Source organism: Eschrichtius robustus, chromosome 13, assembly GCF_028021215.1.
Source record: "Eschrichtius robustus isolate mEscRob2 chromosome 13, mEscRob2.pri, whole genome shotgun sequence".
In the NCBI taxonomy this organism is placed as follows: domain Eukaryota; kingdom Metazoa; phylum Chordata; class Mammalia; order Artiodactyla; family Eschrichtiidae; genus Eschrichtius; species Eschrichtius robustus.
Genome location: NC_090836.1, coordinates 68459701 through 68472574, shown reverse-complemented (window position 1 = coordinate 68472574; position 12874 = coordinate 68459701). Strand labels below are relative to the sequence as shown.

Below are 12874 nucleotides of genomic sequence, written 5' to 3'. Positions count from 1 at the left end.
GAAAAAGGTAAAAGCCTTAAAGAACTCTTAACATCTAAGGACCGTATGAAAAAGGAAAAGCTGACAAACTGGACTATAAAGGTACAGTCAGAGAGGGAAGAGAAAAACCAACAAAATCTGGGACGTGCCACTAAAAATCCCAAACTTTCTATGGAAAAAAAAAAATTAATCCAAGCTGAAAATGAGCTTTCTCTTCTCTGAACTCCTAGAAGACTCAATGAACTGCTAGAATGTTTGGTACAAACCCAGTGGACTATCTCACACTGCCCCTAATTAAGCATGCAAATCAACAGTGCCCCGTAAACTATTGTTAGCATCAGCCTTGAAGTATTCAGTTGTGAGGGCTGCCATCGACATAGCTTTTGACTCCTACAGTGCTCAGGATGGTACGCGATAAATAAATGATTTTTGTACGATATGTTTTTATTAACTTCATTGCTGAGATGAAGGTGTCTACGCCCTCTTTCCTTCAGTTGGTCCCTGACTCAAAAGCTTCTGCAAAACACATACTACACAGACCATACAATACCACCTGCTCTCACTGCTTCAGTGTGAACTCTCAAAATGTTTCCCATTTGTTAAGGTCTTATTTTCTTTTCAGTCTGTATGTTGAGAGTAGAGACACATTTTATTGTCAGAGCTTTGTTTGGGCAGTTAGTCTTGACGGTCACCAGCCCGTGGAAGAGAATACCTTCTCTATAGCAGGTAGGACACAGACTTGGTAGGTTCAATCCTTTAAATCCGATTTAGTATTCCCTTAATGAGTAGAGACAAATACTTTTACCTGGCTAACCAGAGTTTTAATGGTCAAAATCCCACTTATTAAAGTGTTCACTGGTGCTTCTATACCTGAGTTTTTGAAGTTTTACAGTTTAAATCACTGTTAAAAAACAAAAAATCATACATCCAGATATTTTGCACCTAACCAGTATGACTATAATTTTAACTAAATTGAACAACAAAACTTCTAGTCTGCCATTATTTCACCTTGCTATTTTAACTTCCATCCTTGGTCTCAGTGTTTTTAGAAGTGGATGGGAAAACGCTGACTGGTTTTCTATAAGGGCAGAGAGTATTTTAAAATCAGAAGTAATACATAACACAATTCCTTGTAATATCAAAGTTTCCCATTTTTTGCCAACTGAAGATATGATTCTTAAAAATCTGTGAGAAACATGTCATTCTCCAGAATTCTGTGCCATCTGTAAATGAAGTTCATTATAGTGGATAAAACATTATATTATTCTATCAGTGTTAAAAAGATGCCATAAAGGAAGAGAGGCAGCTTTCTGTGTTGGCTCCACAAACAGTATTTGCATGCCAAATAATGATTTCAACAACTGAATTGTGAAAAGGGAAAGCATCAAAATATGTCTTGGCAACATATTGGGACAGAAGCCCACCAAATGTCCTATGGGGGAAAAAAATCAAAAGCCACATTCATATATTCCCTCCATATAAAATTCATGAAGTATCTGTGGTTAACTGGCATTCAAGTACCCAAAAAAGTGACACAACTTAAAAGGTAATTGTTTCACCCAAAGTGAGCATATAAATGTTATTGGTAACAGTCCTGGCAAGTAACTGTCATTCTTGGTTTCTGCAGTACTGCCATTTTTGTGTAAATTTTATTTGATTTAAATGGCTTTACGGTTTTAGTGGGCTAAATTACACAGGTTTCTTAATTATGTTTTAAGTATTTTAATTTTAGAAAAAATTAGTTTAAATCAAGCACCCTTGTAAAATACAAGGAGCCACTCTGCAGTGGGAGATTGTCTTTGCGATGGGAAGAGGAGGAATATTGTTTTACCTCCTCTGACAATGGAGTCATCTAGGAAACTGCCAGATTCCACATCTTCATCAATATTCATATCAGTGCCCAGGAAAATATTCAGCAATTTTACAACTATTTACATCCAGTAGTCATTTAATGTTGGGTAGAAATGAAATTGCATGGCATCTTTGTTGAATGTGCACTTTATGGAAATATATTCAATCTTGAAGAAATTATTCCTAAAATAGTGAACAAAATAGCTAACTTGAAAAACAAACAGTGATGCATTGGTCAGAATAACCTTCGAAAGGGCAAATTGTATGCGAACACTGCCCTAGGCTTTAAATGCAGTATTTTAACACCAGATTTCCAAGTTTCCAAGGATACTCTTAGGATTATTTGACAAACTAAATCTTAAACTAAATCTTAATCTACGAGTGAAAGAATGAAATCAGGGAGCCCGATTTGTTCCCTGGAGATGTCTCTGCATGAAAAGATCTGCCCACAACAGTGAAAGAGAACTAAGCAGAAGGACCACATTGACTCCGAGTAATTTGAGCTCGCATGACCTGAACTAGCAGATTTAGGACATGTTCTTCTTAAGAATACCTTGAACTTCCACCTAAGTGTTCCAACTGTCCAGCTAGATGGTAGGCTTTCAAAGAGTAATCAGCTCTTCAAATAGATTTGGTTATTACTTGATATTTATAGAAGGCCCTCACATGCATTGGGATATGCAAGGATAATGTCCTCTTAAATTTCTAAAAGCCATTGTAGGACTCTATTTTCTTATGTCGAAAACAGAAAAGAACATAGCGTTTCCTGAAATGTTTGTGATGTAGTCATTTTAGTAGAATTTCTGTTTGATTTAGTCTTATGTAAGGTGATAGATTTGTCAACTGTTACTTTGGGAAACTGAAAGAGCTCAGATATTTTCACTGTATGTAAATAGACATTCAGTCTCTTTTTATTTTCTATAAATAATACTCCCAATGGATTTAAGACCCTCAAGTCCTATTTCAAAAAATCAAAGTGGAATCCAGCATTCATTATTAAGAATCCCAGAAAAGCATTTAAATATAAAATAAGGTTTGGGCACTTTAGTAAAAGCTGTCATCAATATGAACATTTCATGTACATATTATCAATTTGTTAAGCAACTTTGCTAGGAGCTGGGAAAAAGCTGGTAAAAATGTTGGTTTTCAACCCTCTAATAGATTCTAACATGGAGAAGACAACCCAGAATTGAGATATTAATTTCCTTATTAGACATAAATATACAATAAAGAGTTAATCATTTAATTCATATAAAGGGAGACATTCACTTCAAGAAGGCTTAAGGCTGAGAGGTGTCCTGTTACGTGCTATGAGCACTCTAAGACCCAGGGACAAAACTCCTGTTAGATGTCATGGATTCTGGCACAGTTTTTTCAGTTTTGCTGTTTTAACTGCCTATCTTCTGCCTGCCTCACTCTGCTGTTACATATAGTGAGAAGCATGTCAGTAGAAACATTAAAGCACAATATATATTTGAATAGGTTGGCACTCTTCATTCTAAAAATAAAAGAGAGAACTAAGAATTTTGACTGATAATAAGAGCTATGCACATGTAATCTCTGTATTTTGATTAGCTGAGTCTGCCAGAAATGGACGTAATCTCCTATAAGCAAGAAATTAAAAGTTCCTGAAGCCAGAACCACCTTTTGTCAACACACCAAAATACATGAAGCATAAATTTCCATTTCAGGTTATCACAAAATTCACAGTTAGTTAAAAACAATATTATAACAGCAGATAAAAGTCACATGTTCCAAAATATTTTATAAAATTATTTCCTTTTACTCAAATAATATCACATTGACTGTCACTAAGAAAGAAAAGCCTACATGACAAGAAGTGTTAAGTGTTAAGTTTGGGCTGAAGTTAAGTACAACCTTTTGAGAAAGTGACCATTTTTTTAATTAGAGAAAGGGGAACTATGATTCTGCATACTCTCGTCCTACTGCATTATCAGTCATACTGCTTTAAGCATTTTCTTTCATTTAAACTGCAGTTTGCCCCATTCCATTAGAAAACTATTCTGGGTTTGGTTCTGGAAAAGATGGAGTAAATACATTCCATCTTATCACTTCCACTAATTGCGATGGAATACTTTGGGCTAAAATTCATACCAGAAGACTCTATCAGAACTTGAGAGACAACCTGATGGTGAGTCCCTTGTTTTTTGTTTGTTTAGAAGGTTTTGGTTTTCATTGTTATGGTTTGTTGGTTTGTTGATTTTGCCTCCTATATATTCTGGCCTGGGTTCTACATCAGTCAAAAATGTGGAACTGTCAATAAGTACAGACAGAAAAAGCCCTAAGAAATGCCTGCTGTGTCCACCTAGAGGTCCAGGAAAAGCAGCAGAGGAGCTGGGAAACAGAATCATTTTGATTTTATCCTCCCTACTCCAGATGGACACCAATGAAGAAGCAGTGCCCCTCTTCCTTCCTACAGAGCTGTAACCACCTTGTTGACTCTTCACACCTTTCACCAGGTGAATACAGCCAAAAAGCTGTGTCCTCTCCCTTCTCCACTATCACTGTGCAGCAGATCCTGGGGATGGAGCGCTGGGGACTCCCCCATCTTACACCAAGAGAGCCAGGAAAGATTCAGTACCACTTGTCCTCCCCACCAGCAGCCATCCAGTTCCTGAGAGTTGATCCCTGTTGACTAGCTCTGCCCTATACCAGGCAAGTGCTAGCAAAGAGACAGAGTCCCTTCCTCACCCCAGGGACGCTGTGTAGGTAGATCCTGCAGGACTGAACCCCAGCAGGACTACGGGGAGGCTGAAGCCCTGACTTTATACCGAGAAGAGCAGTAAGAGGGAGCCCTGGGAATCAAAAAGTGAAGAGTAGATCGCGGAGAGAAAGGAGCTAGAAAAAAGGATATTTTAAATCTGAGTATGATGTCCTGAGCCTACTCTAAAGTTGTATATGCATGAATCCAACCAGAATCAGCACAGCACAGATTTTGAGCACTTAACTTGAGTTTCAGATTGGCTTCTGGGAGAAAGACACAGTGAGATGGACTAGAATGGCACTGTAAAGGCTTTGAAAACAAAATTGACATTGGAACCACAATCCACAGAAAGTGGGTAAGGACATGTGGTATGATCTTAAATGGCTTGACCATCTGCTAAAATAAACAATCACAAGAACAAAAATCCAGATGATTTTAAAAGGATCCAAAATCTCATAAATAGTCAAAATATAAAACGTAAAATTACTGGACATGAAAAGAATTAGGAAGACCTAAACACTTCTTTAAAAAAGATAATCAACAAATGCCAAACCCCAATCCAAATATTACAAATATCAGATAAAGATTTTAATGTAGCTATTATATCTGTAGGGGAATAAAACTTTCTAGATTTCCTCATTGGTCCTATAAAAAACCCTAGCCTCCTGAGACTCTTCAAATACCTTGAGAATTTGATCTACAGCTGTTTGTTTAGTTAATTGCTCTGATATGAAAGGATAATAAAATTTTCTAATTTCCCTGGGTGGGCAAAATGCTTACATCCTAGACTAGATCCCTAGGTTAAACTCATAAGGTGCTGGGGAGACTGGCTCACTATCTTCCTTGGTATTTACAAGTCAAAAAGATGAAGGCTTAGAAGTTGGAAACATTTCTAGGTTGTAAAAGTTGAGACACACAGAGCTATCTGCCTCCTGGAGAGATGTTATGTACATATCAAAGAGCTGGAGTTTGGATTCAGGCTATTATGTGTCCAAGGAGACCTCTTTAGGAGGGGGAAAGATAGCTGCCTCCTTCCTCTTTATAAGCAGAGAAAAATAATTTTCCTTATTTCTCATCTATGGTGTGGCTGGCTACTTATGTAGGGAGATTTCCCATCGGCTCTTGTTGGGTCACTTAGGGATAAGACCGGGAGTAAGAAAGCAATGACACACTTATTATTAAGAAATCTGTCTTTGACAAAGAATACCTCATTTGCACGTTTAGGATAAAATTAACAAAGATAAATATTAAAAACTCCACAGTAACTGTGGCCCAAAAAGTATGGGCAAGCACCCTTGGAATGAATGGAGAAGTTCTCAGCAAAGAAATAGAAGCTACAAAAAAAGAACCAAATGACTTAAAAGAAGGGAGAAAATGTAACATGAGGGAATTAAAAAAGAGAAAAGGCAAGAAGGAAACCAATAATAAACTTGGAGACATAAATATAAATATATCAATACTTAAGTTAAATGTTAATGGTCTTAAAAACACCAGTTAAAAGATAGAAATTGTAAAATTGGATTAAAATAAGAACAAGACCCAACTATATGTTATCTACAGAAAGGCCACAGGAGACGTAATGATCTAGATATATTAAAAAGGAAAGGATGGAAAAAGATAAATGATACAAACACTATTAAAAACATGATTACCACACAAAGCCAACTTCTGATCAACAAAAATTACTATAAATTTTTTAAAAAATCAATATATTAAAACAATAATACATTGCAACTAAGTGAGGTATATCCCAAGCAATGCAAGGCTGGTTCAACAGTTGAAAATTAATTACTGTGATTCACCATATTAACAGGCTTAAAAAGAAAACCCACACAATCATATCAATAGAAGCAGAAAAAGCATGTGACAAAATGTAACATTCTTTCAAGAGAAAAAAAAAAAAAGATAGAAAAAACCCCAGCAAATTAGTAATAGAAGGAAACTTCCTCATTTGATAAAGGCCATCTACAGAAACATCTACAGGTAGCATCATTCTTAACGGTAAGATATTGAATGCTTTTACCCTAAGATCAGGAACAAGACGAGGGTAACTGCTCTCATCACTCTTACTCAACATCATAGTGGAGGTTCTAACCAGTTCAAAAAGGCAAGAGAAAGAAATAAAAGACATTCAGATTGGAAAGAAAGCAATAAAACTATCTCTATTCACAGACAGCATGATTGTCCACACAGGAAATCCCAAGAAATACACACACACACATACACACAACTCTTAGAACTAATAAATGAATTTAACAAGATCATAAGATACATATCAGTTCATAAAAGTCAATAGCAGTTCTATATCCACTAGCAATGAAAATTTGGAAACCAAAATTTAAAAAAAATTCTATTTACAATAGTTCAGAAAACTAAATACTTAGGCATAAATTAAGAAAACATGTTCAGAAATTGGGTCATTTGTAGAGACGTGGATGAATCTAGAGACTGTCATACAGAGTGAAGTAAGTCAGAAAGAGAAAAACAAATATTGTATATTAACGCATATATGTGGAACCTAGAAAAATGGTACAGATGAACCGGTTTGCAGGGCAGAAATAGAGACAGAGATGTAGAGAACAAACGTATGGACACCAAGGGGGGAAAGCGGCTGGTGGGGGGGTGGTGGTGGTGAAGTGATGAACTGGGAGATTGGGATTGACATATATACACTAATATGTATAAAATGGATAACTAATAAGAACCTGCTGTATAAAAAAATAAATTAAAAAAAAAGAAAATATGTTTAGAATCTGCATACTAAAAAGTATAAAATGTCAGTGAAGCATATCAAAAAATACCTAAATAAATGGAAAGACGTACAAAGTTCATGAATTGGACAATTCAGTATAGTCCAGATACCAATTTTTCTCAACTCGATCTACAGATTTCACACAATCCCAATCAGAATCCATGCAGGATTTATTTTAACTATAGAAAAGCTCATTCTAAAATATATATGGAAAAGTAAAGGAACAGAATATCCACAACGATTTTTGAAAAGTGGAGCGATTTTGAAACTAGTGGACACTATTCAACTCTAAGACATTCTATAAAGTATCAAGACAGAATAGTATTGGTGAAAAGATAAACACACAGATCAATAAAACAAGAGATACTCTAGAAATAGACCCACTCAAATACTGTCAGCTAATTTTTTACAAAGGTGCAAAGGCAATTCAATGGAGAAAGTCCAGTCTTTGCAACAAATAACATATGGAAGAATTGGCGTCCACATTAAAAAAAAAATCCTCAACCTATATCTTGCACTATATACAAAAAAACCCCTCAAAATGTAAATGTAAAGTGATATAAAATGTAAAACAATAAAACTAAATGTAAAACTATAAAATTTTAGGTGAAAACAAAGAAGAAAGTATGACCTTGGGTTAGGAAAGAGTTCTTTGATAAATATTATCATCTATAAAAGAAAAAAATGGTGCATTAGACTTCATCAATATGAAACACACCTTTGCTCTATTAAGAGCACTTTTAAGAGAATAAAAAGACCAGTCACAGACAGGAAAAAAATACATATTTGCAAACTGCATATCAAACAAAGGACTTGTATTCAGAATACCTTAAAAACTCTCAAAACTGAACAATAAGAAAAACAACCCAATTTTTAAAAAGATGGGCAGAAGATTTTAATGCCAAAGAAGATACATGGATGGCAAATAAACACAAGAAAAGGTTTCCAACATTTTAGTCATTACAGACAATCAAATTAAAAGCACAATGAGATACCTTTACACATCTATTAGGATGATTTAAATAAAGAATAATGGCAATTCTGAGTACTAATGAAGATGGGAAGAAACAGGAGCCCTCAGACACTATGGGTGGGAATATAAAATGGCACAGACGCTCTAGAGAAAAGTTTGGCAGTTTCTTATAAGCCTAAACATACACTTAACATGTAAACCAGCAAACTCACTACAGGCGTTTATCCTAGAGAAATGAAAACTAATTTTTGCACAAAAACCTGAACTTGAATGTATATGGCAGCATTATTTATAACTGCCTCAAACTAGAAGCACTTAAATTATCCTCTAATGGGTAAAGGAAACATAAATGGGTTAGTACATCCACACAGTGGAATACCGCACAGCAACATAAAAGGACAAATAATCGACATACACACAACTTGAATGGATCTCAAATGCACTTTCCTAAATGAAATAGCCCAGTCTCCAAAGGTTACATACTGTATTACTCCATTTATATGAGATTCTAGAGAATGCAAAAACATAGGAACAAAAAAAAAATTAGCGGTTCCCAGGGGTTAGGGGTGGGGAGGGTCAGAATAAAAAGGTGACATTATGGGGAAATTCTTTGGCAGTATTGAAATTTTTCTGTATCCTGGTTCTTGGTGATGGCTACAAGAATCTATATAATAAGTAAAAAACTCATAGTATTATACAATAAAAAGGAGGATTTTACTCTATTTTAAGGTAAAAAAAATTGAAAACATTTTAAAATACTCTTCTGGGGACTTTGTGTAATTTACATTGGAAGAAAATTCTCAGGATTTAAGAGTACAATAAAATGTTTAAATCACACACCCAGTAAAGACTATATGTAAACCTGGTTATCAACAGGCGCAAATCAAGAAGCTAGAAGCAATCAAGTAGCAAGGATCAAGAAGCAAATGTATATAGACTCTCCCATAAATTACAAATATATGTAAGTGCTTAAAATTCCTCTCTACCACTCAGGCAGGAATCAGGGGAATTTGGAGAACAGGAAAATCCACAGGAGAGAAAGTGAGGTGAGAGAAATACCAGAGCGACCAACTGAGTCTATGCTTCAAAGGAAGGGTCTGGAAATTTTCCAAGTGGAATGACATAACCTCAACATTGACTTCAGCTCAGTTCTGTCCCTAAACACTACCTGGAATAAAAGACCAATAGTCATCAATACCTCTTCAATGGCACCTGCAGAAATCCTGTGACCTGCAACATTTATCACATCATCAACTCGAGACATAACATATATGTAACCTTCTTCATCCATGTAACCAGCATCCATGGTGTCATAGTATCCCTGAAAATAAAAATAAATAATGTCTGTTTAGCATGTAGTATTAGGTAATGTAATCATTTTTAAGCTTGGTAAAATATAAAATGTGATAGAAATAGGTTTACTATATTCATTTGAATTTTTTTCATAACTAGCCTATGGAATTAAATTACTTTTGATTTTGAAAGCCTACTAGAATCTCTCTGCTCCCCTAACAGCCAGGAATAAAAGTGTTCTTATATATGTTCACGTTAAGTGTTTGAACTGAGAGTTGTAAAGCTTATGAACCCAATTTCTTCCTTTTAATGGAGAAGTAATAGCTCAATATTTCCAGTATACTTTCGTATTGCAAAGTAGTTCTTTGATAGATTTCTTCTTTAATTGTGTTAATTTTTAAAAGCATTAAAGCTCTCTATGAATAATTACAAAATAGACCACTAGTTTGTTAACATAGATTTGGATTGCACTGGAGCTTCAGTGAAATATAGTTAAATAGTAAGTATAAAATTTAATTTTTAATCAACTCAAGAGTAGCAGTACATCTTCACTGGTCCAGATATCACAATAGAATGAAAAATCAAGAATAAGAAGTAGAAAGAAATAAATATTACTTCCCCTAATGCTTCTGAGTTACATTAATACCTGTGTTACAAGCATGGGCTTCAGGACAAATCCAGGTGAGTCACTATTTGTGTTTCTAAATCTTCCTAAGACTCAGTATGTTCATCTGTTAAATAGGGTAATGGACCATACCTTACAAGGCTGTGAGAAGCATACATGAGATGGGGCATATGAAGAGGGCAGACCCTGGCACATCATGAGCCCTGAATAATTGGCAGCTCTTACTGCAATTACTCTCAGAGAGTAAAGTTAAGACATGGGCTCTGGAGCCAGAATATATGGGTCCAAATGTCAGCTCTGTTACTTCTAAACTGTGGGCAAGTTATAGAACCCTGCTGTGCTGTTATTAAGTCCTTAGAGGAAAGGGTTGAGGTCAGGGTAACAAGACAGAGTATAGATTCACTACATATAGTTTAATCATAAACTATGGTTTATGGGACTTTGAAGGAGCTTTCAGTGTTAAAGGTGGTCATGTTGAAAACCACATGCACATATTATGAGCCACTGTCAGGTTGTAATTAATCACATCAGTACTCTGATGATTTGACTGTGGCCCATCAGGCAGATAGATTGGGCCGATTGGAGTCAACTCTACTGACAAATCTTCTCTGCCACAGTCCCTGGGGGCACGTTTAATCTTGGCTACTGAGGTCATTTAACCCTGAGACGTCTTCCTAAAGGAAGCTATTTTAATTCTTGTCATTTTTCTAGTTGATTAGGTTAGCTGTCCTTCACTCACAAATAATAAAGACAGAATGCTAAACAGACTCACCTTTTTTTAAAAATGAAATTCTAATCATTCATTCTTTTTTACCCAGTGTATAATGAGGACCGGGTATCTCTCTCAGGGAAAGAAACAGAAGTGAAGAAACAGCAGAAAGATGATAGTGGGACCCTTTCGCGTATTATCAATTACGTGCTGTTATAAACACAAACCACAGAGTAATAGGTAAATGATAAAACAGAACACAGAAAGATACTTTTTGTTATCCAGAGCACTGGAGGTTAGGCGATGAGAACACAGTCTCTACCCTGTATCTGTATTATATAATTATTATTTTTTTAATTTTATTTAATTAATTTATTTATTTTTGGCTGTGTTGGGTCTTCGTTTCTGTGCGAGGGCTTTCTCTAGTTGCAGCGAGCGGGGGCCACTCTTCATCGCGGTGCGCGGGCCTCTCACTATCACGGCCTCTCTTGTTGTGGAGCACAGGCTCCAGACGCGCAGGCTCAGCAACTGTGGCTCACGGGCCTAGCTGCTCCGCGGCATGTGGGATCTTCCCAGACCAGGGCTCGAACCCGTGTCCCCTGCATTGGCAGGCAGATTCTCAACCACTGCGCCACCAGGGAAGCCCCCTGTATCTGTATTATAAAATAAAGAACTCAGAGGACACTCAGGAAAGAATGTCAGTAATAGCTAAAGGGATTTTTAAAAATACAACTTCTGGAAAGCAGAACAAATTTTGCTCACATAACCAGCGGAAAGGAGGTAAAGAGGTTCTAATGACAGTGTCCAGTTCTGATCAGATGTTCTCAGTCTGTGCAGAGGGATCCAATGTGAGAAATCATACAGAAAGTCCCCAGAAGTTTTAGTTTAACAAAACCTTTCTTGATATGAAAGGCTGTTAAATTTCAGAAAAAGCTGCTAAGAGAAACGGAGAAATTTCTATGCCCAGAGATTGATAAAAACTATTAAAATGACTTATTTAAACATTTGAGGTTTGGGCATTCTTATCCCTGAGATCTGGAAACTGGTCCAAATAACCTTTAAAAGTTGCTTTGTGATCCATGATTCTAAAAGCCAGCCGCTCAACTTAATAGGCAAGAACTAGAGAGAAGTGTGTAAGATGATTTTTAAAAAAAGTACAATAAAGTTCTTACAGGAAATTTTTCAAAGTATAAATGCTTGAATGCCTCCTGATTCTTCCAGAGTCCTGAAAAAGCTCCAGGTGGTAATGGCAACCTTATATAAAAACAGAGCAGTGAGAATTATGATGAAAGTGGTAATAAAGACAGATTGATTACAACTAACAGTTTTTCACTGTGATGGACAATTACAATTCAAATCCCACATTGAATTGTAACCCCTAAATCCACTGGACAGATCATGTCTAACTGAGGCTGAAGTGGTTGACCATGACATAACAAAGTCACGAAGGGATGACTGTGGTTTCTGGGAAGGGCACAAAAGGCACACACATTTGGCATTCAAATAGTTATTAGCATCAATCATTGTTTCAGTAAGAAGCATAACATCTGCAAAAAGGAACCAAAAATGCATCACTGAATTACTTTTTGAGAGAAATATCCTTCCACCATAGGCAAACAAATCTATTTTTTTGAAGTATCAAGGTACCAACTGCCACCTTTGCCAGTCTCTTTGTGGTAAGATGTTCCAATTAAACATCCCACGAACAGTCTTATCTTCACAATCAATGTGCCTCCCCACTCTGAGAATTCCCTCTCACTCTTCTCTCTTCTGGTCTTTCTTTTCATGAGCATCCAGACCTATGAGATTTCTCACCCCTATGAACACATGAAGATAGGTGAGCATATAAAGTAGAAGGTAGCGTATATCTGTTCTTTTCAATCAATTTCCTCTTATATTTCTTTCATTCCTCCGTAGTATGAAACAGGTGTTATACACACAACAAGGGCTTAATCTTTATCTATCAT

At 36.1% G+C, this 12874-nt stretch overlaps 1 protein-coding gene across 1 annotated transcript in view; it reads right to left on the bottom strand.

Moving 5' to 3' along the window:
* Positions 1 to 12874, bottom strand: part of ACSS3 (acyl-CoA synthetase short chain family member 3) — a 149365-nt gene that overhangs the window by 5901 nt on the left and 130590 nt on the right. The window contains exons 12-13 of the mRNA XM_068560206.1: positions 12080 to 12161; positions 9479 to 9601 (exon numbers count right to left, since the gene is read on the bottom strand). Coding sequence (XP_068416307.1) covers positions 9479 to 9601; positions 12080 to 12161 — 205 coding nt within the window. The remainder of the gene's footprint in view (positions 1 to 9478; positions 9602 to 12079; positions 12162 to 12874) is intronic.